Below are 24,414 nucleotides of genomic sequence, written 5' to 3'. Positions count from 1 at the left end.
GGAAGGGCTGAGCCCATGGGCACCCCGGAACTCCAAATCACTCTCTGCCTGTGAAGGAGTGCACCCTCGACCAGACTGTCTATGCCATGGTGTTCACGGTGCTCTGCAGCCTGGGCATTGTGCTGTGCCTCGTCACGTCTGTCACTGTGGAGTGGACAGGGCTGAAGGTGGCCAAGAGACTGCACCGCAGCCTGCTAAACCGTATCATCCTAGCCCCCATGAGGTACCTGTCTCCCCTGGCCAGGCTGGGACTGTGAGCAAGTCACTGTTCTCTGAGCCTTAGTCTTCCCATCTATAAAATGGGGATATACAACAACCTGTCACAAGCTTGTGGGGGTGACTCAAGGAGACAGTGTGTGTAAAAGTGCCCTCCTTGTGCAAGAAGCAGGGAGAAACTGGCATTTACTCAGCCAGATACTGTGATAGGCATTGTGTGTGATTAGCTCATCTAATTGTCACCATGGCCCTTTAAAGTGAGCGTCTGCACGTCCAAGTAAAGATTGGTTTCTCCTCCCTAAGCAGGTGTAATTTGCCCATCCCCACCCGTGAGTTCAGCTCCCTGCCCTCCCCTCCCTCTCTCTCCCTCAGCCAGCCTCAGGTTTTGACACTGGGGGAACAGGTAGCTGTTCTATTAATAATTTCCTGTAATGGGATGGATAAAAATCTCAAAGGCCACTTGATGTCAAAGAGGTTTAAAGTTGTCCCTGCCCAGTTGGTTGGCCAACTTGGTTTAAAAACACAACAGGCAAACAGATTTTCTGGCCCCTTGTCGAGGCTAGACCTCACAATCTAACTGCACTTTTTACTTTCCAGCCTCATGAGTTTTCTGTGGCCCACAGATATGGCCTCCAAGTTTATTTACTTTTACTCTCTATTTGCCCCAGCTCTGTAGTTCTGAAACTCCCTGGTTGGGGTTGGGCTGACTCTGGGTCAGCCAGCCGGCAGGCTGTCCCCAGGGCCCTGTTCCTCTTGGCAGGTTGTCCCTCTGGAGAGGACTCTGTGTCCCAGGAGGACAGCTGCTGAGTCAGGCCGAGCCGGCAGCTGAGAAAGGCGGCAGTGGTCGGATGGGCTTGAGAAACTGAAAGGCTAACGAAAGGCCAGCGCCCCTTTGGGCAGCTGCAGGAATTCACGGGGATACAGGCCAGATGTCTACAAATTGGCAGAGGATGCCAGACCCATGAATGACTCCAGAGACACTTACATGAAATAAGTAACTATCTCATTCAGTAAACAGGAATTAAATCAATGGACAAATGAGTAACTCTTCCTCTGGCTGCCTCTTAGGTTTTTTGAGACCACGCCCCTTGGGAGCATCCTGAACAGATTTTCATCCGACTGTAACACCATCGACCAGGTACAGAGGACCGTGCCACACTATCCCCCCTTCCAGAGACACCTCGGACCCCTGGGGGCTTCTCCTGTCTGAGGCTGGGTTCCCCAGATCAGGTGATCACAGCCCTCTGGGAAGAAGCCAGTGTCCCCAATCCGATTATAATGCTGCTTCAGGGCTGGGGCCTCCCTCGTAGGAGCCTCACAGTAAGGCTGAGGGAAACCAGATCCCTTTAGCTTCCACCTGAGATCCCACTGGCTTTCTCTAGTAAAGTTCCAGCATATTCTGAACCAAGGTGGCTGATTGTATGGAGAATATTCATTTTGATTCAGCCTGTGTTCTTTATTTACCATTGTACCAGATGGTGTGAAAACAAAATCTCGATTCCTACCTCAGGGAGTTTACCTTGTAGCTGGAGAGATGAGATACGTGCCTATAATAAAGGGAGAGCAAGGCCGGGCTCAGTGGCTCACTCCTGTAACCCCAGCACTTTGGGAGGCGGAGGCAGGCGGATCACTTGAGGCCAGGTGTTCAAGACCAGCCTGATGGCCAACATGATGAAACCCCTTCTCTATTAAAAATACAAAAATTAGCCAGGTGTGGTGGCAGGTGCCTGTAATCCCAACTACTTGGGAAGCTGAGGCAGGAGAATCATTTGAACCCAAGGGGCAGAGGCTGCCGTGAACCGAGATTACGCTGCTGCACTCAAGTCTGGGCAACAGTGAGACTCAGTCTCAAAAAAATAAAGGATCAAAAAATAAAGTGAGAGCAAAACATGGCGGCCAGTAGCACTCTAAACACAGTCAATACCAAAATTCACCTCACTCTCTCCCCCTCATCTCCCTCAGCACATCCCATCCACACTGGAGTGCCTGAGCCGCTCCACCCTGCTCTGTGTCTCAGCCCTGGCCGTCATCTCCTATGTCACACCTGTGTTCCTCGTGGCCCTCTTGCCCCTGGCCATCGTGTGCTACTTCATCCAGAAGTACTTCCGGGTGGCGTCCAGGTGATGGCCTCAGGGGTGAGGGGTGGGAGGTGCTTTGCAATGTGCAGTTTGGTGTACTTGCTAGACTCATCGTTATGAGAGTAATAGGGTCATGTTCCCTCCAAAAAATAAAAACAAAAAACAGAAATGAAGGAAATAGAAATATCCACATCTTATTCCACCGCCCTAATATAATAGTCTGCCAACACACGCACACACTGAGGTTGACATCTGAATTATTTCCTTGGGCGATATGGTCAGGACTGGAATTGCTAGGTCATGATAAATGCACATTTTATGCCCTTCATTCATTTTGCCAACATGCTTCCCAGGAGGATTGCATCATTCTAGTGGTCAGGCTGATTGCTGATGCATGAAATCGGAGGGCACCTGATTCAAGCAGTGTTATAATAACACCTCCCAGCCCACGTGAGTCCAGAGTGTAGCTGTAAGCCTTGACTTGAGGGAGCCTCTCACAGCCATTCTCATGGGTCACATTTGCCCTCATGAGCTTTGGATCCATGCATGCCTCTTTCCTCCTCAAAATTTTCTAAGAATGTTCTCTAGGGAGTTCTTTCTGGGAGTGATTCTGCTAAACTCATAGATTCAAAGAATTGCAGGAAAAAATTTAAAGAACGTCTAGGCCAGTGTTTCTCAAACTGCCAATTACAGCCCATCAGTGGGTCATGAAATCAATATCATGGATCACAACCAGCATTTTTTTAAAAATGAAAAAAACATCAGACTGTATTCATAGAGTAAAGCAAGCTTTGCTTCATGAAACCTTTGTTTTGGTCATGTAGGTGTGTGAGTACTGATTTGTGAGATAAAATATATTTCTGACTGCAGGTTGTGGTCAGAAAGGTTAAGTACCTTTCCCAAGTGCACATAGTTGGCTAGAAACTAGAGTTGAGATACTTATTAGCAATAATAAAATTTAGATGCATTTTGGACGCAATTACCTGCCCCAAAGGATCAACATTTGTATAAATGGCTTTTTGCTTGGATGATCCAGAATGGCCCGACACCCACACGAACAACATAGCTTTTTGACACTCAAAAAATTCAAAGGGCTGCACAAGCTGTTCTACAAAGTTCATTTCTTCTGCCAGAGAAACAGCCCAGTCTCTGTGGCACCCAGTCTGACCCTGGAGATGGTTTATCAGGGAAATCAACTTCCTGCATCCCAAACTGGCCTCCCTGGCACTGATGTGCTTGTCGAGGTGCAGCTCTGGGGAGCAGGAGGCAATTCTGTTGCCATGGAAACCTCTGGCCTTACCCCGAGACGAAACCTATCATTTCAGCACATCACTGGCCAGGGTCTAAAGAGCTCCTTGACGGGGTAAGCGGAAGACGGGGTTGAACGCTTTGAGTCTGGTCTTCTGTTCCTTTGGCCAGCTGTCTCAAGGTTCAGCTTGTTCACCTGTAAAATGGAACTAGCACTGCCTGCCCAGCCTTAGCTCAGCTCCAGGCTGTGCAGCAGAAGTACAGGGACAGATGGCGACCTGGGGTCGACCATGCCCAGGACAGCAGTAACTGTGCCCCACGTCAGGCTGTGTCTAAGCATTGTACATAAACGATCTCATTCAGTGCTCACAAAAGCTCAATGGGCTGGTGGCATTGTCTTCCCCCTTCACGGGGTAAGAAGCTGAGGCCTAGAGAGGTAAGGCCATTCACCCACACAGTGGTAGCAGGTGGAGCTAGGCTTCAGGCCCAGGCCGAGCCCTGAGCCTGCCCTCTTAACTGTTCCACTCTGTTCCCCGCCACAGGGACCTGCAGCAGCTGGATGACACCACCCAGCTTCCACTTCTCTCACACTTTGCCGAAACCGTGGAAGGGCTCACCACCATCCGGGCCTTCAGGTACGAGTCCACATTCCCCCAAGGTAGGAGGGGAACAGGGGTGGGGCCAGGGGGCACAGGCCATGAGATTTGATTCTCAGGACTCCACTTGGGAAGGCCGAGGACACGTTCTCTCTCAAGCTGCCTCAGGCCCCAAGGCCCAAGGGATATCCACCAGCAGGGACAGGCCAGGTGGGCTCCCACTGAATGGTCTAGAGAGGAAAAGTCCAGCTCTGTAGACAAGCCCAGGGCCTCTGTGAGGCAGAGCATGAAAAGAGACAAAGCTGGGACAAGTCTTCATGTATCAACGCTAGAAAGGGCCTTAGGTGCGGGCCTCCCTAGCCCTTCTTTTATTAAGGAGCCCCTGTGTGCCAAACACTATGCTGAGTACTGTACAGGCCAATCCCACTCATTCTGCACTGCAACCCTCGGTGCTGAGAATGGTCATTTCCATTGCACAGACAAGGAAACTGAGGCACAGAGGTGTTCTATAACCTCTCTGTGTAAGATGCCACAAAGCCCGGACTTGAACCTATTTGTTCATGCAACAAACATTTACTAAGCCCCGACTATGTGCTAAGCCCCATGCCAGGCACTAAAAAGATGAGTCAAATAAGCCGCTGCCCTGCAGGCATTTACAGCCCAGACTTTGAGCAGGCCAGGATAAATCCGTGTGACAAGTATTCTGAAAAAAGCGGATTCAAGGGCTGTGGGAGCATAGAAGAGAGACAGTCCGGGAAGGTTTTTGTACCAGAGGTGTCATCAGAACTAGGACTCAAAGGAGGGGCAGGAGTTCACCAGGCTGAGGAATTCCTGAAAACTTCAGTGCCCCTGCCATCGTCTCACTACCCTAAGTGGTGATGTTGGGGTGGACAGGAGCATCTGAGGTTGCCTGGGGAATGAGGGAAGCTGTTGTTTCCCACTCCCCAAGAGTCTGTCTGATCTCCAGAGGCATCTCTCTTCCAGTCAGGCAGGCCAGAGACCCCTGACACACATAGTTGGGCTCTTTTCTCATCTTCATCCAGAGAGTGATAATAGGTTATTTTTAGGGTGGCACAGCTGCACGAAGTATGACAGTAACCATGAGACACCAAGCACTGTGTCCAGGAGTAACCATAGGGCACAAGGACCAGCCAAGGGCCAGAGAGGCTTACATCTGAGAAGTCCAGCTTCAGCCCTGGAGAGGTACCCAGGCCCCTCTGCCCACCCTGGAGCACCTAGGGCCAGTGGAAATCCACCTCTTAGGGATCTTGTCTAAGTAAAGAAGAGCAGAGCAAAGCTCTGCCCTGGCCTTGGCGCTGCTCCCTGGACATCCCTTGCCCCTGGACAAGCCTATGCAGTGTCTGCCACAAAAAAGCTTGCTGGGGACTGGATTATGACTCTAGAGTCTCCTCCCAGCCTCCTCTTCTCAAGCCTGAACTTCTCCCGTTCCTTCAATTTCCAGGTCCCTCGACATTACTGAGCCTAGCCTTTGCTCTAAGTTTTGGTGATTTCCCTCTCTCAATTGGTGTCTCAGAGGGCCCTGGGGTAGAGAGATAGTGACTCTTCTAGAGTGGGCCACAGCCCCTTGTGTGCAGATCCCAGCTTCCTGTAAGCAGCCTCAAATCAGGCCAAACCTGTGGTCAGCCAGAGCCACTGCTACCCAGTGAGGTCTTCCACACCCTACTGACACGGTGAATGATTTTTAAATTTGAATGAAAGGCTTTTTAATCAACCCCATACACATTTAATGCATTGGCTTTAACCCAGCAGCCTGTTGAGAGCTATTAGCATTTATTGATTGCCCACTTACTGCATGCCAGGCACCGTGCTAAGTGTTGTATGTGCATTATTACATTTAATCCTCACAAGGACCGCATGACATAGGTACGAATTGCCACATTCTCCAGATGCAGAAGCGAGACCCAGAGAGGCTGGGTAATCAATCCAAGGTCACACAGACTGCGGGGGCTGGCGCTGAGCTTGGAACACAGGTTTGCCTGACCTTCTGGGCTTTCCTAAGAGATCTTATTTTTTTCCCAAAAGAGTTTCAAGAGTGCCCAGCACTGGGCTCAGTGGCGGGCTCGGAGGTTGTTTTCGTTTATGTAGGAACTATCACTTCCCCATTTTTTTCATGAGAAAACTGGGTCTCAGTCCTGATACACAGCCAGGAAGTTGTGATGTTCAGGCTCCAACCTGGGTTTACATGGCTCCGAGGCTGGGGCTCTTTTCTAGTCCTCAGACACACTGTCGCACGCCTGTGGCAGAAGCTCCCATCTCACACTTGCCGACCCTCAACTCACACAGTCCTGAGACCCACATACGCTGAGCGCCTCACACTCCTATAACGCGCACATGCCCTGATGCACACACATCTTCAACACGCACTTACTCTACCCTTCAGGCATGGTTTCACACTCACTGCAGACACGTCACCCTCCCACACATCTCCACCCTGGGGGTGTGCAGTAGCATGCTCTCTCCCACCTCAGAACCTCCCTTCAGTCCCCTCAGACACATGCCCTCTCTCCACCCAGAGACAATCAAAGCTGAACTAACACCTTCCAGGGTGAAAAGCAAATGCCCAGTAAGGTACGTCTTGGGTGCCTCCGTGTCCCCTGAGTTTGGTTCTATCAAACCAGCGATGATGAGGCAGCTTTTCTTTCGTTCCTTCCTCCATCATCAAACAAGTGCTCCTGCATCTCCTCTGGGCCGGGCCTACATCAGCAAGGTCTGAGGGAAGCGGCCAAGGAGAGTGATGATGGCAGCCCAGGTTGATCAGAGAAAGGCGGCAGGTCCATGCGCAGTAACTCAGGGAAAACATGATGAGGACCTAAGGATGAGAAAGAAGCCTCCAGAGTTCCCTGTGCAGAGAGATTCCATCAATTTCAGAGGGTCAGGGGAGTGCCATGCATTCATCCAACAAATATTTATTGATAGTGCCAGGTGCTGGGGTATATTGGTGAATAAAACATCTTCATGGAATTTGCAGTCTGTTGAGGGAGATGATTATAAATAGCTAGAGAAATGCATGTACAGTAGATACTGTGGAGCAAACAGGTTGCAGACAATAATAGGGGAAACCTACTTTATAGTAAGGTAGTAGCCAGGAAGAGCCTCTCTGAGGAGGCAGCATTTAAGGTAAGCCCTGAAGGTTGAGTTGAGCCAGCCTTATGAAGAGCAAGGGCAAAAGCCTTCCAGGAAAAGGGAATAGTGTGTGCAAAGGCCCTGGGGTAGGGAAGACTTTAGTATTGTCACAGACCTTTTAAAAAGCTGAGTGGCTGCAGCATAGTGTGTGGGGTGTTTGTGGCAGGAATTAGGTTGGCAGGAGGGGGTTCTTCATCCTATAAGCAGTGGAAGGTCATTAATATTCTTTTTTGTTTGTTTGTTTGTTTTTTTGAGGCAGAGTCTCACTTCGTCACCCAGGCTGGAGTGCAGTGAGGTGATCTTGGCTCACTGCAACCTCCACTTCCCGGGTTCAAGCAATTCTCCTGCCTCCCTCAGCCTCCCAAGTAGCTGGGATTACAGGTGTGCACCACCACGCCCAGCTAATTTTTGTATTATTAGTAGAGACAGAATTTCACCATGTTGGCCAGGCTGGTCTTGAACTCTTGACCTCAGGTGATCCGCCAGCCTCAGCCTCCCAAAGTGCTGGGATTACAGGGGTGAGTCACCGCATCCGGCTGGAGATCATTAATATTCTAAACAGTGGGGGAGAGGACACAGTTTGCGATTTAAATAGATTAAGCCAGCCACTGTGTGGAGCATGGACTGTAGGGAGACAGCAGGTAGACGTATTCAGGAAGCTGATGCAGTAGTCCAGGTGAGAGTTTGTGGTGGGCAGGAAGCAGGATAGAGGGGGAGGGAGGCAAGGACTCTTTTAGAGATAGACATAAGAGGACTTGCCAAGGGGCTGAATGTGAATCCAGGTGATTCCTGGGTGAGAAACTGGGTAAAGGGAGGTGCCCCTTATTATAATGGGAAAGACCTAGAGAAAATGGGTCTTGGGGTGAAAACAAGAGTTTGGAGGAGGTGGGGATTCTGGACAGGTTTGAATAAGCAGAAAGGAGTGAGGTGGACATTCCAGAGAGGGATAGCTTACATGAAGTGGCCACGGTGGCATGTCTGGGGACTGGAGAGGCCCTGGAGGCTCCCTCTGCAGGTAGGGAGACTCCTAGGAGCTATGTGGACCAACACTGTTCCCTTAGGAGCTTCTCATCCTCCCTCCAGGTATGAGGCCCGGTTCCAGCAGAAGCTTCTCGAATACACAGACTCCAACAACATTGCTTCCCTCTTCCTCACAGCTGCCAACAGATGGCTGGAAGTCCGAATGGCAAGTGCTATTCCCCCCTACCCTGGCCTCTGATAGGAGGGTGGGGCCAGAGCAAGAGCACACAGGTACCTGGGGATGAAAGAGAGGACAGGATACCAGATCGTGTGGACACCAAGCCTTCCTGCTTCCCCCAGCCCTGGTGGTCCTCCTAGTGTCTAGCCTGCGCTCCTTTTCCCCATATCACTGCCTGGAGGCTTGTGTATCTGAGGTGTGTGCCAGTGGCAAGAATAGTTGTGGTGAATGTGTATCTGCAGTGGGTCATATGACACCCACATTGTGTGTGTTTGTGGGCCAGCTGAGGCGTGCATGTTAAAGGGTGTGCAGGGGCTAGGGGGTAGGGGAGCATGAGCTTGTGGGACATGTTGGCTCCTGGGGCTCCAGCCTTCGCAGCCCTTGTGTGTGTCTGGTGATATGTGCGTGAGTTGCAGGGCTGGAGTGGAGGCCTGGCTGAGCTGCTGTCTGCCCCGAAAAGGAGTGAGGTAGAACAGGGGCCTGTGGCTCTAACCCCTGAGCGCCCAGGTCAGCTCCTCTCCCTCCCCAGGAGTACATTGGTGCATGTGTGGTGCTCATCGCAGCGGTGACCTCCATCTCCAACTCCCTGCACAGGGAGCTCTCTGCTGGCCTGGTGGGTCTGGGCCTCACCTACGCCCTAATGGTGAGTGGCAGTGGGCTAGGGCAGAGGAGGGGTCAGACACCAGCACTCCCGGAGCACCTTCGTCACTGGAGACATGAGACACTCCCAGGCCTTACCTCAAGTTCATTTGCATCTGATGCCAGAGGGACAGTGCGGTCAGGAAGGCTGACCAGCAGGCCCCAGGGCCCAGGCCCCAGACAGGCGGAGGTTGGGGAGCCACATGACTGACCCTCCCTGTGCCTCCAGGGAGGGCTGCTCTGAGCAGGCAGTGGATGGCAGCAAAAGGAATCTGGGGCCCTGGCTCCTCTCCAGCCTTAAGAAGAGCCATTCTGGTGGCTGAGGACAGAACTAAGCGACCATGGAGTGTGCGCCACTGGCTTGCTCCCCACAGGTCTCCAACTACCTCAACTGGATGGTGAGGAACCTCGCAGACATGGAGCTCCAGCTGGGGGCTGTGAAGCGCATCCATGGGCTCCTGAAAACCGAGGCAGAGAGCTACGAGGGGCTCCTGGGTGAGAGGCTCAGGGAGAGGGGTGGGGAAGAGTCCAAGGAGGAGTGTGTCTGGGTTGGGGGCCACAAGGGAGCCTGGGGATGGGGTGGCACTTTCGGATACTAGCTGTGGCCCATGCCTGGTGGCTGAGCCCAGCCCGGCCCCCAGCACCATCGCTGATCCCAAAGAACTGGCCAGACCAAGGGAAGATCCAGATCCAGAACCTGAGCGTGCGCTACGACAGCTCCCTGAAGCCGGTGCTGAAGCACGTCAACGCCCTCATCTCCCCTGGACAGAAGGTCAGAGCACGGGCCCAACCCAGTGCTGCAGGACAGGCGTGAGCAGGGGATGGGGCATGCACGGAGCTGGACGGCTTCGCAGTCACCTCGTGGCCCTCCAGGGCCGAGGCCTCTCACTATTCAGACATCGCAGTCTCCTGCCCTGGGCCTGTGGGGGCCCATCTTTCCTCTCCTTCTATTGCCTTCCCCCAGTGCTGCCCTCAGGCCTTGTCTTCTCACTCATCCACCAAGGAGACCGACACTCTGGACTCCCCCAGCTCACACGGGCTTTGTCAGGGCCTCCCTCTCTGCGAATGGTCAGGGGCTTTCCCTGGGGCACTGCCCCGAGCTTCAGGGCAGGGACCTGGGGGCAGACAGCGAGGCCACCCTTGTATTGAGGGTGAGCCCCTGCCTATGGCCCTGGCCCAGCTCTCCTCTCGTTTCCCCCTCTGTCTCTTTGTCTCTGTCTCACTTTGCTGTGGCTGTCCATGTCATTCTCTGACCTTGGGATGTACCTCTGTCCCTGCCTCTCTCATCCTTCTATGTCACTATCTGTCTCTGTATTGTAATTTCTGTTGGTACCCAAGTGCCAGGAAGCAACGGGATCAGAGGTGGCTCCATTGTAGGGTGGGGCACACATACACATCCATGCATACCACTCTCAGCTGCCCCTGTGTCCTCCTGCCACACCCATGCCCATAGAGACACACCACTGCCCCCCAGCTCTCCTTCAGCCAAGTACCCGGCACACCCAGACCCACACCAAGGCCCAGGCAAATGGACATCCATGCCTGCACTTGCGTGCCGGTCCCTGTGTGAGCCCTCTCTGGACCCACTGCAGGAAACAAACCCAAACCTGTGGTGTCCAAAGAGAAACTAGTCAGAAAACCAGGTCAAAAAGATACCCTGTGACCTCCCACACCTGCACACACACCCAGAGCTAGCATAGAGGCTACTCCCAGCAGCCCCAGAGTCCCAGCGGCGGTGCCTGCTTCTCTCTTTCCAGATCGGGATCTGCGGCCGCACCGGCAGTGGGAAGTCCTCCTTCTCTCTTGCCTTCTTCCGCATGGTGGACACGTTCGAAGGTGAGTTGTAAGGCGGGCACCCCACGTGTACCCACAGCCACCAGATGAGGCCTCAGCCCTGGCACGTGGTCAGACATGACAGGAGGCCCAGCAGTCACCGCCTTCCCCTGCACCCTCACTGGGACCCATGCAGGGCACATCATCATTGATGGCATTGACATCGCCAAACTGCCGCTGCACACCCTGCGCTCACGCCTCTCCATCATCCTGCAGGACCCCGTCCTCTTCAGCGGCACCATCCGGTGAGCCCCACCACCCCTCAGGCCCACCTAGCCCCAGGCCGGCTCAGTTCCCTCAGATCTGGAGCACAAAGAGGAGGGGGTTGGGGGAGACCAGGATCCCAGAGGTGTTTCCTGCTCATGCCCTTCTCCATCCCATCAGGCCCAGGCAGCCTCTGGAAGGGGATCCCCCACCCATGGGTCTAAGATGCTGTCCCCCACCCACTGCCACCACCTCGGTGCTTCTCCCAGCCAGACCTCCAACTCAGTCCGCTCTCGCTCACTGCCCTCTTTGCCGCCTGGGGATGCAGGCAGGACCCTGCTCCCACCCTACTGGGGCTGTCTGTGCCACTTCCAGATTTAACCTGGACCCTGAGAGGAAGTGCTCAGATAGCACACTGTGGGAGGCCCTGGAAATCGCCCAGCTGAAGCTGGTGGTGAAGGCACTGCCAGGAGGCCTCGGTAACTACTCCTGGCTATGCAGCTGGGTTGGTTGGGCACTCAAGGACCCTGTAAGGATGGCAGACAGAAGCCCGTGTCTCAGGTTTGCCCCAAGTTTGGAGTCTGAAGCCTGGCAGGACCATTTAGTCCTACTTCTCACTATACGGGGGCCCAGAGAAGTCAGGTGTCTTGCCCCAGGTCACACAACTGGTCAGTTCAGGGTCTGGCTCCTCCTGCAGGGTACAGCGGGTACAGTCAGGGATCCTTGTGAGACAGAGATTGCGAGTCCCCCATGCCAAGGGGGCATCTTCAGCCCTGCCCTGCCCCATCCACCTGCATGCCCAGTTCTGCCTTAGGGGAGGAGAAGATGGACTGGGCAATCATAGACACAGGTCACTCATCAAGGCCACCGGTGATTGGCAAAGCCTTGGTATATTTGCTGCAGCTCCTGGAGCATTGGGGGTGGCCAAGCCTTGGTTTCAATGAATCACCCTCCCAAGGCCCACACTACATACACGCTCAGTGCACCCCTCAGTGCGCACGCCCCCTCCCAGAACTGCCCAGGGCCACAGCAGCACACACCTCCAGGGGTGCCCTTCTCGTTGCAGTCCTTGCAGACGGCCTCCACATTGTTGTGTCAGGTGCACCAGCCCTGCACACGCCTGTGCTCTTGGACACACACCCATCTATTTGCCCCCATACACACATTTTCCAACAGCCCCCCAAGCCATCCCATCTGCTCCACTCACAGCACAAGATTAACTCAGTCCTACTTCATCTCCCCGGGCTGTTTTCAGATGCCATCATCACAGAAGGCGGGGAGAATTTCAGCCAGGGGCAGAGGCAGCTGTTCTGCCTGGCTCGGGCCTTCGTGAGGAAGACCAGCATCTTCATCATGGACGAGGCCACGGCTTCCATTGACATGGCCACGGTTGGTCCTGGGCACCTCCATGGGACCATGGTCTTGGAAAGGGTTTAGTGGGATGCTAGGGAGAAATTTGCACGAAGTAGTCCTGAGGCTCAAATTGCCTTTAACATCAAATGCTATGTGTTGCAGAAAATGAAAAGAGCTGGGGGGACCCTGACTCTGTCTAGTCTTAGGGAATGTTACACACACACACGCACACACAAAAACACTATGCAAACACACACATAAGCTGCACACACAGACCCACACAGACTTCACACTGTCACCTATCACAACAGCACACACACAGCCACAACCACAACCTACATACACACACAGAGCTGAGCTCCCAACAGGCTGAGTCCAGTCCCTGAGTGCTGGGAACCTGTTCAGTCCTGTGGGGTGGGGGTGGGACTAGGATCGGGGTCAGATGGGAGCTGAGCCACAGACCTGGGCTCCACATCCCCCAAGCCAGGCCAGACCCCATCCACTGAGCAGGTGAGCCAACAGCTGTTGCCCCCACTTGGCAGGAAAACATCCTCCAAAAGGTGGTGATGACAGCCTTCGCAGACCGCACTGTGGTCACCATCGCGGTAAGGGGCCCATTGATGGGGTGCAGAGGGACACCCAGGGACAGGACTGGCCTCTTGTGGCTGTCATCAGTGCACAGCCCCTGGGCTTGCCTGGTCCCAGTAATCAAGAAAGAACCCTGAAGCAGGTAGTTCAGGGCAAGGGGTCTGGAGGGCATGCAGGGAGCCTGGGTTGCAGGATTTGGGGTGGGGGGTTTTGCCCCTGTGCTTCCCTCAGACCTCCCCTCTCTTTCTCCAGGTTCCAAGGCCTGGCCCTGTCCCAAGGCCTTGTATGTTAGGCTGGCGTTACTTCTCCATAGGAAGTTGGGGGGGGCGGGTTGTGGAGGGTCTCTGAGCCTTGAAGCCTGGAGGTGGGGTAGAGTTGGGACTTGGAGAGGAGAGAAGGGTGGTATTAGCAGATGGAGAGCTTGTAGTCACATCCACCCCAGGAAAGTGCAGTCCCCACAGTGACAGGACATTCTGGCCACATGCCTCATCCTCCTCCTCCAAGCTGCAGGAGGGCCACCCTCAGCTGTGGCCCCCACCGCGGGTGGTGTTCCCACCATCCTGACCCGCCCCCTCCTGCCCTGCCCAGCATCGAGTGCACACCATCCTGAGTGCAGACCTGGTGATCGTCCTGAAGCGGGGTGCCATCCTTGAGTTCGATAAGCCAGAGAAGCTGCTCAGCCGGAAGGACAGCGTCTTCGCCTCCTTCGTCCGTGCAGACAAGTGACCTGCCAGAGCCCAAGTGCCATCCCACACTCGGACCCTGCCCATACCCCTGCCTGGGTTTTCTAACTGTAAATCACTTGTAAATAAATAGATTTGATTATTTCCTACTAGAGGCCCTAAGTCTGGTGGGCAGGGGCTGGCGGTGGATGGTGGGTTCAGTAGAACCAGCCTGGCTCTGACATCAGGCAGAAGCTGTGTGAGCAAAAGCCTGCTTCCTTACCTGTGAAATGAGGCCTCTATTAGTCAGCCAGGCTGCCACAACAACATATCACAGACTGGGTGGCTTTAAAACAGACTTTTTTTCTCACAGTTCTGGAGGCTGAAGTCTGGGATCAAGGTGTTGGCAGGTTTGGTTTCTCCTGAGGCCTCTCTCCTTGGCTTGCAGAGGGCTGCCTTCTGGCTGTGTGCTCACATGGCCTTTACTCTGTGCACATGCATCCCTGCTTTCTCTCTGTGTCTTAAAAGGACACCAGTCATATTGGATTAGGGCCCCACCCCTATTACCTCATTAAACCTTAATTATCTCCTCACAGGCCCTATTTCCAAATACAGTTACATTGTAGGATTAGGCTTCAACCTGTGAATTTGGCAGGACACAATTATGTCCATAGCAAGGGTGATAGCATTTCTGCAATGAGCTTATCAGATAAGGTAACAGATCTCCATACAGCTTGGTCTCCTTTCTTCTCACTTTCATTCTTGAATTAAAATCTGGATTAACACTATTTCAATTGCAAATGACAGGAACCCAATTCAAAGTAACCTAAGCAGAAACTGAATTTATTGAATATGTGACTGACAAGGCTAAGAGGTATACTATTTCAAGCATGGCTGGACCCAGGTGTTTGACATCCATCCGGGATGTGTCTTCCTTTCTGGGTTCCATTTTCCTCCCCTTTCATTATGACAGATGGCCACTAGCAGGTACAGCTTACATCCTGCCCCAAGGCAACCCAAGAGGCAAAACAGATACTCCTTCCCAATAGTTCCAGCAAAAGCTTGGGAGCAAATCTCAATGCACCAACTTGGATCCCATTCCCATCCCCACCCCACTGTGATCAGAGGGGTGGCATACACTGGCTGGCTAGGCCTGGATCATGTCTCCATCTCCATCCCTCAAGCAGGGGCATTCAGAAGTGGAAAGGTGGTCCTTCAGAGGGAAAGCACAGTGCATGAGTCACAGGTCAGCCAGGTGGTGTCTGGGAGACGCTGGAGCCCAGACACCAGGGAGACTAAAACAGCAGCTGTCCTGACTTCCTCTGCATCACAAAACAAGAATGCACACCTGCCCTTGGCCAAGAAATGGCAGGTGCTCATTTACATCTCATTTTATGATCATTTGCATATCATCTGCAGTACTGGCTGCACCAAGCCCTGAGGTGCAGACCTAAGAGTCTTGAACCTGCATCCTCTTGGCTGCAAGGGGATCATAGAGGCACAACATAAGAAAAGCCCACCAGTTATTGGAGGCAGGTCCAGTGCAGACCCCTGTGGATGTTCCAGGAGCCAGAGAAGCTCGGAAAGGAAGAGCTCTGTAAAGCCTGGCAGCCTGCCTGGAAAAGACAAAATTTGAGTTAAACATTGTGGGGGATAGGGATTGGTTAGGCAGAAAGTCAGAGAAAGGGTTGGGGTGGCAGGTAGGGACAGCAGGAGCTAAGGAGTGATGGTGGAAGTGTGTTAAGAGTGTTGGTTGATCAGGGAGGTGGGAGAGAGATTACAGCAGTGGGGAGGGCATCATATCAGAGAGCCCTGAATGCCAGAGCAAGGAGTGTGGGGTATGCCCATGGACAAAAAGGGAGAAGGGTTTTGAGCAAGAAAGGGACTTGACAAGTTCAGTATTTGGTGGAGATGACTATAAGCAAGTGCAGGATGGAGCAAAAGGGGAGGCTGAGCCTTTCAGGTGGGAGACTCAGCCTCTCAGAAGGGTGAGCAGCAGGGAGGGAGGTGAGGCCTCAAGGCTGCACCGGGAGGCAGAACCCAGCCTTTCCAGCTCTGAGATTTCCCCAGGGGCCCAGCAGCTTCCTCCACTGTGAGATCTCCCAAGAGCAGACCGGGGAACTGAAAGAGGACTCCACAAGCCTACCACTGCTCCAAAGCCACCCCACCTCGACAGATTGAAGGGAAGTAGCAGGGGCAGGGCTGGGCCCACAGTGAGGTGTTGCACGGATGCCCAAGGTCATCCTGGCCCAAAATCCCTGTATAACATCCCTCATGGCCCACCGACTTGATTTGGGTACCCCACAGATGTGGCTCATCTCTGGTTATTGTTATTAGAACTGACTCTTGCATATGTGAAACCAAAGCCTGCCTCTGTTCCACTTAGTGTCCTGGTTCTACTCTTTGGGCCACAAAAAACTACTAGTTCATCCTCCTTCAAGGCCAGGTGTTTCTGCAATAGTGCCCAAATCCCTGGGGGACTTTCCTTTTCTGATGGCTGGACAGTTGTAGTTGCCTCAGAGATTTCCCCATGTAACCCTGTCTCCTTGAGCTTCCCACTCTGCTCATCTCATTTTACCCTCCCCTTCCTAGACAATGCATCTTTCTTAGTATAGCCCATGATCACACCCATCCTTTGTAGCGGTGTTCGCTCTGCCTGCAGGTGGGTAGGGAGAGAAAGGAAAATCCAATATAAAATGCATATCGTGCCCCCACTGTGGCCCACAGCCACACTGCCCTTTCCAGACCCTGTCTCAAGCCCCCACTCCAACAAAATGGCCACAGATGGTCAGGGGTTCTTCCATAAGGATCTGAGCCACAGACAGCGGTAAAGCCGTTACTGTTCCAACAACAGAGATCTAGCAGGCTTTGCCTCCCAGCTGAGAACCCGGGTCCATGCCACAGGGCAGCCTCAGGCTAATGCCTGAACAGAAACACTACCATGCCGGGACCAAGAGCCTGGGTCCCCCAGTGCCCGAGGCAGCCCTAACACACTGTTCAGGCCTAAATACCACCTATGACCTAACGTGGAAGAAGTCAGGTGACAGGTGTGAGAAAGTGTAAAGCAAGTGGCCTCGGCTCAAACCTTCTTTAAAGTAGGGCCGGAATGGTTGAGAAGATGGAGCCGCCCAGGCTGCCCCACTGCAGTAGCAGGTGTTAAACTGTGCTCCTTTCCTGCCGAGGCCTTTTTTTTTTTTTTTTTTTTTTTTTTATGAGAGGGAGTCTGAGCTTCCATCAGATTGTCAAAGGATTCAAGACTAAGATTAAGAGCATCCCCCAAAGAGAAGCAGCTGCAGGTTGAGAGGTCCTCGGACCGCCTAATTTCCGCCAGCCCTGGGATTGGTGGCTCCGCCTCTCAGCGCCTCCTTTCCCGGGGAACCTGCAAACCTGGCGCGGCCGAGAGGCGGATTACTGACCCAAATACGGATGGGGATATTGGGGGAGGGGAGCCAGGGCGACAGGGCGGCGGCCCCAGACTGGGAGGGCGGGTCACAGATCCCTCCCAGCCCCCCACTTAGGTAGAGCGTGGGCAGGAGGAACCTCTGGGTTCCGAGGATCAGAAAAACTCCAAAGGCCAGGTTGAGAGTCCCGGGAGGGGAGGTGGAGGGCGGGGGCGGGGAGGGGCGCGGGAGGGGCGGGGGCTTGCTCCGGCCCCGCCCCCTGCGCTCCGGTGCAGGTCGGGCTCCCCCTGGCGGTCCGCGGCCCCGTTCCTCTCCTCGTGCGCCCCCCTCCCGCCGTCCTAGACCCCTGCCTAGCCCAGGTCGGTCTCCGCGGACCCACGGACGGACAGACAGACGGGAGGACGGCCAGCCGCGAGCGCCCGGGCGGCGGGAGGGGGCGGGGAGGCGACGGCCGTGGCGTGAGGAGCAGGAGCAGGTGCAGCGGCGGCGGCGGGCGGGGCCGGGACCCGGCGCGGAGCGGGGGCCGCGGCGCGGGCGGGCGGCAGGGACCGGGAGGCCGCGACTCGGAGTCAGCCCCGCCGGGTCGCGCGCGGGGCCGGGGAGCCGGAGTTGAGCCGGGTGGGGTGGTGACTCCAGAGAACGCAGGATCCCAAGGAGACAGAGAGGACGAGAGCTGGAGGGGGATCCGGAGAGCGGCGGGGGCGCTCCGGGAGGGGTGGAGTAGGACACAGGGGGCGCATCTGGAGGGGAGACGGGGCGGGGGTGGCCAGGACCTGAGCTGGAGCCTGGGAGCCCGAAGGCCAGACAGGTGAGGCGGGAGACCCGGAGGTGGGGGTGAGGTCCGGTTAGTGGGAGAGATCCGGAGGTGTTAAGTTCTGAGCTGGGCTGGGAAGGCAGGCTGGGCAGGGAGAAGGGCTCTCAGCGGGAGGCCCAGGGGTGGTCAGCAGGTGGGGGAAGCTGGGGGAGGACGCAGGGCCAGGTGGAGAGCCGGCAGGGTTGGGGGCTCCCTAGGCGACAGGCAGGTGGGCTCAAGGGTGAGGCTGTTTTTTGTTTTGTTTTTTGTTTTTGAGACGGAGTCTCGCTCTGTCGCCCAGGCTGGAGTGCAGTGGCGTGATCTCGGCTCACTGCAACCTCCGCCTCTCGGGTTCAAGCGATTCTCCTGCCTCAGCTTCCTGAGTAGCTGGGATTACAGGTGCGCACCACCATGCCCACCTAACTTTTGTATTTTTAGTAGAGATGGGGTTTCACCATGTTGGTCAGGCTGGTCTCGAACTCCTGACCTAGTGATCTGCCCTCCTCAGCCTCCCAACGTACTGGGATTACAGGCGTGAGCCACCGCGCCCGGCCTGAGGCTGGTATTAAGAAGTGAAGTGGGACCCAGGTGGAGGTAAGGAAGAGTCTGGTGGGGAGTTATCTCAGAAGTGAGGCCAGCACAGGCTGAGTGCAGCCCCAGGGTGAGAAGGTGCCCACCAAGAGGACGCTGCAGTGAGGCCCTAGGCCACGTCCGAGGGGTGCCTCCGATGGGGGAAGCCCCTCCCTCGGGGTCACCGGAGCCATGCTGTCCCGCAAGGGCATCATCCCCGAGGAGTACGTGCTGACACGCCTGGCAGAGGACCCTGCCGAGCCCAGGTACCGTGCCCGCCAGCGGAGGGCCCGCTTTGTGTCCAAGAAAGGCAACTGCAACGTGGCCCACAAGAATATCCGGGAGCAGGGCCGCTTCCTGCAGGACGTGTTCACCACGCTGGTGGACCTCAAGTGGCCACACACATTGCTCATCTTCACCATGTCCTTCCTGTGCAGCTGGCTGCTCTTCGCCATGGCCTGGTGGCTCATCGCCTTCGCCCACGGTGACCTGGCCCCCAGCAAGGGCACTGCTGAGCCCTGTGTCACCAGCATCCACTCCTTTTCGTCTGCCTTCCTTTTCTCCATTGAGGTCCAAGTGACTATTGGCTTTGGGGGGCGCATGGTGACTGAGGAGTGCCCGCTGGCCATCCTGATCCTCATCGTGCAGAACATCGTGGGGCTCATGATCAACGCCATCATGCTTGGCTGCATCTTCATGAAGACTGCCCAAGCCCACCGCAGGGCTGAGACCCTCATCTTCAGCAAGCATGCGGTGATCGCCCTGCGCCACGGCCGCCTCTGCTTCATGCTGCGTGTGGGTGACCTCCGCAAGAGCATGATCATCAGCGCCACCATCCACATGCAGGTGGTACGCAAGACCACCAGCCCCGAGGGCGAGGTGGTGCCCCTCCACCAGGTGGACATCCCCATGGAGAACGGCGTGGGTGGCAACAGCATCTTCCTGGTGGCCCCGCTGATCATCTACCATGTCATCGATGCCAACAGCCCACTCTACGACCTGGCACCCAGTGACCTGCACCACCACCAGGACCTCGAGATCATCGTCATCCTGGAAGGCGTGGTGGAAACCACGGGCATCACCACCCAGGCCCGCACCTCCTACCTGGCCGATGAGATCCTGTGGGGCCAGCGCTTTGTGCCCATTGTAGCTGAGGAGGACGGACGCTACTCTGTGGACTACTCCAAGTTTGGCAACACCATCAAAGTGCCCACACCACTCTGCACGGCCCGCCAGCTTGATGAGGACCGCAGCCTACTGGAAGCTCTGACCCTCGCCTCAGCCCGCGGGCCCCTGCGCAAGCGCAGCGTGCCCATGGCCAAGGCCAAGCCCAAGTTCAGCATCTCTCCAGATTCCCTGTCCTGAGCCATGGTCTCTCGGGCCCCCCACACGCGTGTGTACACACGGACCGTGTGGTATGGTATGTAGCCCAGCCAGGGCCTGGTGTGAGGCTGGGCCAGCCTCAGCTCAGCCTCCCCCTGCTGCTCATCCAGGGTGTTACAAGGCACTTGTCACTATGCTATTTCTGGCCTCAGCAGGAACCTGTACTGGGTTATTTTTGTCCCTGCTCCTCCCACCCCAATTCAGGACTGGCTCACCCCTCTCCCCCGCCCAAGGCTGCAGAGGCTGTGGGAGGTACTGGGCCCTAGAGCTGTGTGTCCAGCCAGTCCTGGGTCCCCACGATTGACCAGCCACACTCTGGGCCGGTGGCTGGGGAAGAACAATCCCCTGAGGGCTGCTGCTTTGCGTCTGTGGCTCCAAGAAGTGCCTGTGGTCAGGCCCCAGCTCTCCTTGGTCCCTGAAAAAGGACCCGGCTAAGGGCTGGGCCTGGCCAGCAGGGAGGGCAGTTGATGAGAGAGCGTGTTCCCGCTGGAGGGTTGGTGCTGTGGAGCCTACACCGGCAGCGACAGCCTGGGGCTGACAGGGCTCCCCTCCGAGGGCCAGTTTCAGGTCTGGAAGGGGAGGAAGCAGGGGAAGGTGACCTGAGGAGGCTCGGCTTTGTAGAGCCCCGCTCAGGCACAGGGAGGAGGAGATGCCAGGGCTCCTGCCTTTTGCCACATCGGCCTCCTGCAGTGAGGGCTCTGTGGGCTGGGGCTGCTGCCCCTGCCTACCTCCTGCCTGTCCCCAGAGGCTGAGGAGAGGGGGTACTGTGCCCACCACACATGATTAGGCCTCAGACCCAGCTCTGGTCCTGGCTCCGTGACAGTGGCTGCCATTCACTTTGTCCAGAAGGTGGCTTGGGGGTGGGTGTCTTTGGGTTGCTGGAAAAGGTGTGGGAAGGTTCAGGATGGTGGGAGGGAGTGAGGTCCCTGAGGTGAAGAGGCCCTTGGTCCTGACGGGTTTGACCCGTGCCTGGACCCTAGAACTCAGCCTTCTCCGTTGTCAATAAAGCCTCCCCCTCATGACCTAAACTCTGGGCTTTTCTTGCTGGGGAGGCAGCAAGCATGCTGGTGGGAAGGGAGGCAGGGACTGGCAGCTGCCACCCCCTTCAAGAGGCGCCATAGACCCTAGCAGGGAGGGCAGGGGAGGGACGGAAGGCTGGCACCTCTTCCACCAGTTCAGGGGGACTTTCCCCTCTCCTGCCTCAGGTGGCCCAGCCCTGTCAGCCTGTCTGGCCAACTCAGCCTTTGGGCACTCACCAGGCTTTGCAGCCCTGGGCTCTGTCTCTACTCCCAGGGACCTGCTGGAAGGCTGGAGTGCCCAGGGAGAGGTGTAGAGGTGTCATAGGCATTAGTGTAGTAATTGGAGCACTAACTCTCAAGCCAACTGCCTGGGTTCGAATCCTGGCTCTAGCTGTATGACTTTTGTCAAGTAACTTAGCCTCTCTGTGTCTCAGTTGCCTCTTCTATAACATGGATGCTAATAGTACCTACCTCATAGAATTGTTTTGGAAGTAAATGAAAAATATGTAAAATGCTGAAGTGCCTGGTCTACAGTAAGTGCTCAATAAATGTTAACTATTGTGATTGCTGCTGAATCAGCTACGTGATGAGGAAACGGCCAAACAAGTGTTAAAGAGAGACGGTGCTTTTATTTTGCCCTTGGTCATGTTTCTTTGCCAGGTCTTTCTTTCCACACGGTGTCCCCTCCTAGCTGAGACCACGATTTTAGGGGCTGTGGCAATGCCTGTGACCTGGTCCCCTTGTCTCCATCTCACCCACTGTAGTCCATCTGCCACGCAGCCTCCAGGGTGGTCTTAGAAGGGTGGGTCACCCCCCACCCTCATCATGAAATACCTTCGGTAGTTCCCCATCACCTCTGGGTCAAGGCTAGCTTCTTAGCAGCCATTTCAGGCTGTGACTGCCTCTCCGGCCTTATGGCCCACTGTTTTCTTGCCAGCAGTCTGCACTTGCCCACCCACTTCCCTAGGTACCTCGCTGTCCTATCCCTCCTGACACATAATGTTGAGCTTCCTACCTCCCAGACCTTGCTTATGTTACTCCCTTGGCCTGGACTGCCCAGGCCTCATCTCTGTCTGTTGAAATCCATAAAAATCCAGGCTGAGTGATGCCTCCTCGAAACCTTCCCTGATTTCTCTGGAAAAGGAAGGTCCCTTCCCTCTGCTGTGCTGTGGGCATTCTCCTTTTGCCTACGTTTAGGGGTCTGTCTCCCCATCCCCAAGTCCATGGCTTCCTGAGGTCAGGGACTGTGACTCAGCACTGTGGGTGGCTTACACGGAGTAGGTGCTACATGAATGAACAAATGAATGAATGAATAACGGATGGATGGCGTACAGGACAAAAAGCCAGGGTTATTGCTACAGTGTGAGGCCTGCAGACAGGGCATCAGTGAGGGTCTGTCTCAGGCGGCTCCAGACGCAGGGCCAAGGGGCCAGGAAGTTGCCGCTGCTGGTCTGAGCTCTAAGCTGCCCTCTCCCAGCACCCATGCAGTTCCCAGCGCTGATTCCCTTCCTTGCAGAGCTGACCCATTTCTGGTTTTGACGGTGAAGGGGTGAAAGCTACTCAGAGTCAGCCCAGCATCCTAGGAGGCTGGCTCTAGCGACTCAGCTTGGCTGCCATTAAGGCCAAGGAGAAGGGCCAGACTCACTAAGGACCTGCTGGCAGTACCATCCTTGGAGCCCAAACCAGAGTAACCTTCCTCCACCCCTCAGGGACCTTAAGCTGCTGGTGAGTGTGAAGCCCACAGAACTGAGGGCTTAGCGCCACCTGCTGGCCACAGAGAAGACTTACTTCAGCAGAGAAAATCAGGACCACTGGTCCTAGGTTTTCCACCAACTCTGAGGGAGACCCCCAGCCTTAAGGCATAACCCAGGGAGGGGCTGGAAAGCTCCAGGCATAGAGAGGCAGTTCAACCAAGCCTCCCTCCTCCGCGAAGGTGTTCTTGCCCACTGATGGTGCTACCTCCATCTGGGGGCACCCTTTCTCTATGGCACTGGCCTCAACTGGACAAAGAAGTTCACCTGAGCGCTACTCAGCCCAGCAGGAACTTCTGTGATAATTTTGTTTGTGATATTCTGCCTCCAGGATTGCATCCCTCAGTCATCATGTGACAGCAGAGGAAGCAGTCTGGCCCATCCACACGCTATGTGCAGAGCTGTCTCAACTCCAGGGCCCCTGAAAAGGAGAAGGGAAGTACCATGTGTCACTGTGGCCCAGCAGGACTGAGAGAAGCACCATTCTTCTTTGAGTTTGTAGATGAGGAAACAGGGTCAGAAAGGGTGGCGTCTTAGACCATTCAGGCTTCTATAACAAAATACCATAGACTGGGTGGCTTATAAACAATAGACATTTATTACTCACAGTCTGGAGGCTGGGAAGTCCAAGATCAAGGTGCCAGTGGATTCAGTGTCTGCTGAAGGGCCTGTCTTTCCCCTGTAATCTTACATGGTGGAAAGTGTGAGGGAGCTCTCTGGGGCCTTGTTACATAAGGGTACTAATCCCATTCATGAGGATTCCACCCTCATCACCTCCCAAAGGCCCCGCTTCCAAATACCATCACCTTGGGCATTAGGATTTAACATGTGCATTTTAGAGGGACACAGACATTTAGCCTATAGCAGGAAGTAATTTGCTAAGATCTCACAGCTAGTAGGAGGCAGGTCCAAGATTTCAGCCAAAGTCTATCTAATGCCACAGCCCTGCTCTTCCCTCCCCCTCTTTCCCCTAGCACACAGTCCCAGTGACCTAAGCTCCAGCTTTTAGTAGGGCTGCACCTTGTTCTAAGTGTCACATTCACCACAGGGAGAAAGTTGTCTCCAAACCAAGGGAAAGAGGGAAGGTGGAACTCAGCAAGCCCCTGGGCCTCCCTGAGATCCCAGATTGGAAACTGGCAGCAGGCTTGGCTGTTTTGTGACAGCCTAGATTATGTCCAGAACACCTATGGAGTCAGAACAACCTCACTGGCACTTTTTCTGGCCCACGTGCATGATGAGCCCTCCATCTTCTTCCTTCTTACAGGAAGACTGGGCTCTTTGCTTTCCAGGCTCTTCTTCCAGCCAGTCAGGTGTCAATGCAGCCTGATTGGGCACATCTGCCGCCCATCTGTCCCCAACTCATATCAATGGTGTGAGACATGTCCTGGGCCTCAGTCCTGAGCTTCAGAGGGAAGGCAAACCAGGCCACCCTCTTCCTGTGTGCTAGCCTAGAAAAACTAGCCCACTCGCACACTAGAACCTGCCCAGGCCTAACGCCTGTGGATTTGGCATCTCCAGCCAATGTCACCATGAGACCCACCCGAGCCCCACTAATGTGCACCTCTGGCCCTTCTGCTGGAGAGGACTCACGCAGCTTCTCCAGGGCCCACTTTCTCTCCACGGGCAGGAGGCTCTGTCTTTCACCTGAGCTCCTCCCCCACATCTTTTTCTAGGGAGAACTTTCCCAGGGAGCTTGCATTCACAGCAGGAGAGCTGCCCTGACACTCCACAAGTCTCT

General features: G+C 55.0%; 2 protein-coding genes across 14 annotated transcripts in view; both read left to right on the top strand.

Moving 5' to 3' along the window:
• The window catches only part of ABCC8 (ATP binding cassette subfamily C member 8), an 83,930-nt gene extending 69,998 nt beyond the window's left edge, over positions 1 to 13,932 (top strand). For 7 of the 11 annotated variants that reach the window (XM_024347003.3, XM_024347002.3, XM_016920513.4 and 4 more), the window contains exons 26-39: positions 57 to 223; positions 1,285 to 1,354; positions 2,179 to 2,336; positions 4,085 to 4,177; positions 8,366 to 8,468; positions 9,010 to 9,123; positions 9,494 to 9,614; positions 9,761 to 9,891; positions 10,877 to 10,955; positions 11,089 to 11,197; positions 11,532 to 11,635; positions 12,412 to 12,545; positions 13,052 to 13,114; positions 13,686 to 13,932. In XM_024347003.3, the coding sequence (XP_024202771.3) occupies positions 57 to 223; positions 1,285 to 1,354; positions 2,179 to 2,336; positions 4,085 to 4,177; positions 8,366 to 8,468; positions 9,010 to 9,123; positions 9,494 to 9,614; positions 9,761 to 9,891; positions 10,877 to 10,955; positions 11,089 to 11,197; positions 11,532 to 11,635; positions 12,412 to 12,545; positions 13,052 to 13,114; positions 13,686 to 13,823 (1,584 nt within the window). In that variant the 3' untranslated portion in view covers positions 13,824 to 13,932. Of the gene's footprint in view, positions 1 to 56; positions 224 to 1,284; positions 1,355 to 2,178; positions 2,337 to 4,084; positions 4,178 to 8,365; positions 8,469 to 9,009; positions 9,124 to 9,493; positions 9,615 to 9,760; positions 9,892 to 10,876; positions 10,956 to 11,088; positions 11,198 to 11,531; positions 11,636 to 12,411; positions 12,547 to 13,051; positions 13,115 to 13,685 lie in introns of those variants that run through there. The other 4 variants (XR_001707184.4, XM_016920515.4, XM_016920518.4 and 1 more) reach the window with 4 other exon arrangements.
• A 3,481-nt stretch (positions 13,933 to 17,413) lies between these two features.
• Positions 17,414 to 21,489, top strand: KCNJ11 (potassium inwardly rectifying channel subfamily J member 11). Of its 3 annotated transcripts, none has more exons than XM_003312937.4 (2): positions 17,414 to 17,635; positions 18,961 to 21,489. In XM_003312937.4, exon 2 carries the CDS (start codon positions 18,977 to 18,979, stop codon positions 19,886 to 19,888), a length of 912 nt encoding a protein of 303 aa, XP_003312985.1. In that variant the 5' UTR covers positions 17,414 to 17,635; positions 18,961 to 18,976; the 3' UTR covers positions 19,889 to 21,489. The 3 variants fall into 3 exon arrangements, with proteins under 3 accessions (XP_003312985.1, XP_009458283.1, XP_521849.2); XM_009460008.4 differs by lacking the exon at positions 17,414 to 17,635 and adding an exon at positions 18,629 to 18,789; XM_521849.6 differs by lacking the exon at positions 17,414 to 17,635 and having other exon boundaries at positions 18,629 to 21,489.
• The last annotated feature ends 2,925 nt before the right edge of the window (positions 21,490 to 24,414 follow it).

Source organism: Pan troglodytes, chromosome 9 (genome assembly GCF_028858775.2).
Source record: "Pan troglodytes isolate AG18354 chromosome 9, NHGRI_mPanTro3-v2.0_pri, whole genome shotgun sequence".
In the NCBI taxonomy this organism is placed as follows: domain Eukaryota; kingdom Metazoa; phylum Chordata; class Mammalia; order Primates; family Hominidae; genus Pan; species Pan troglodytes.
This window is presented reverse-complemented; position numbering and strand designations above follow the sequence as displayed.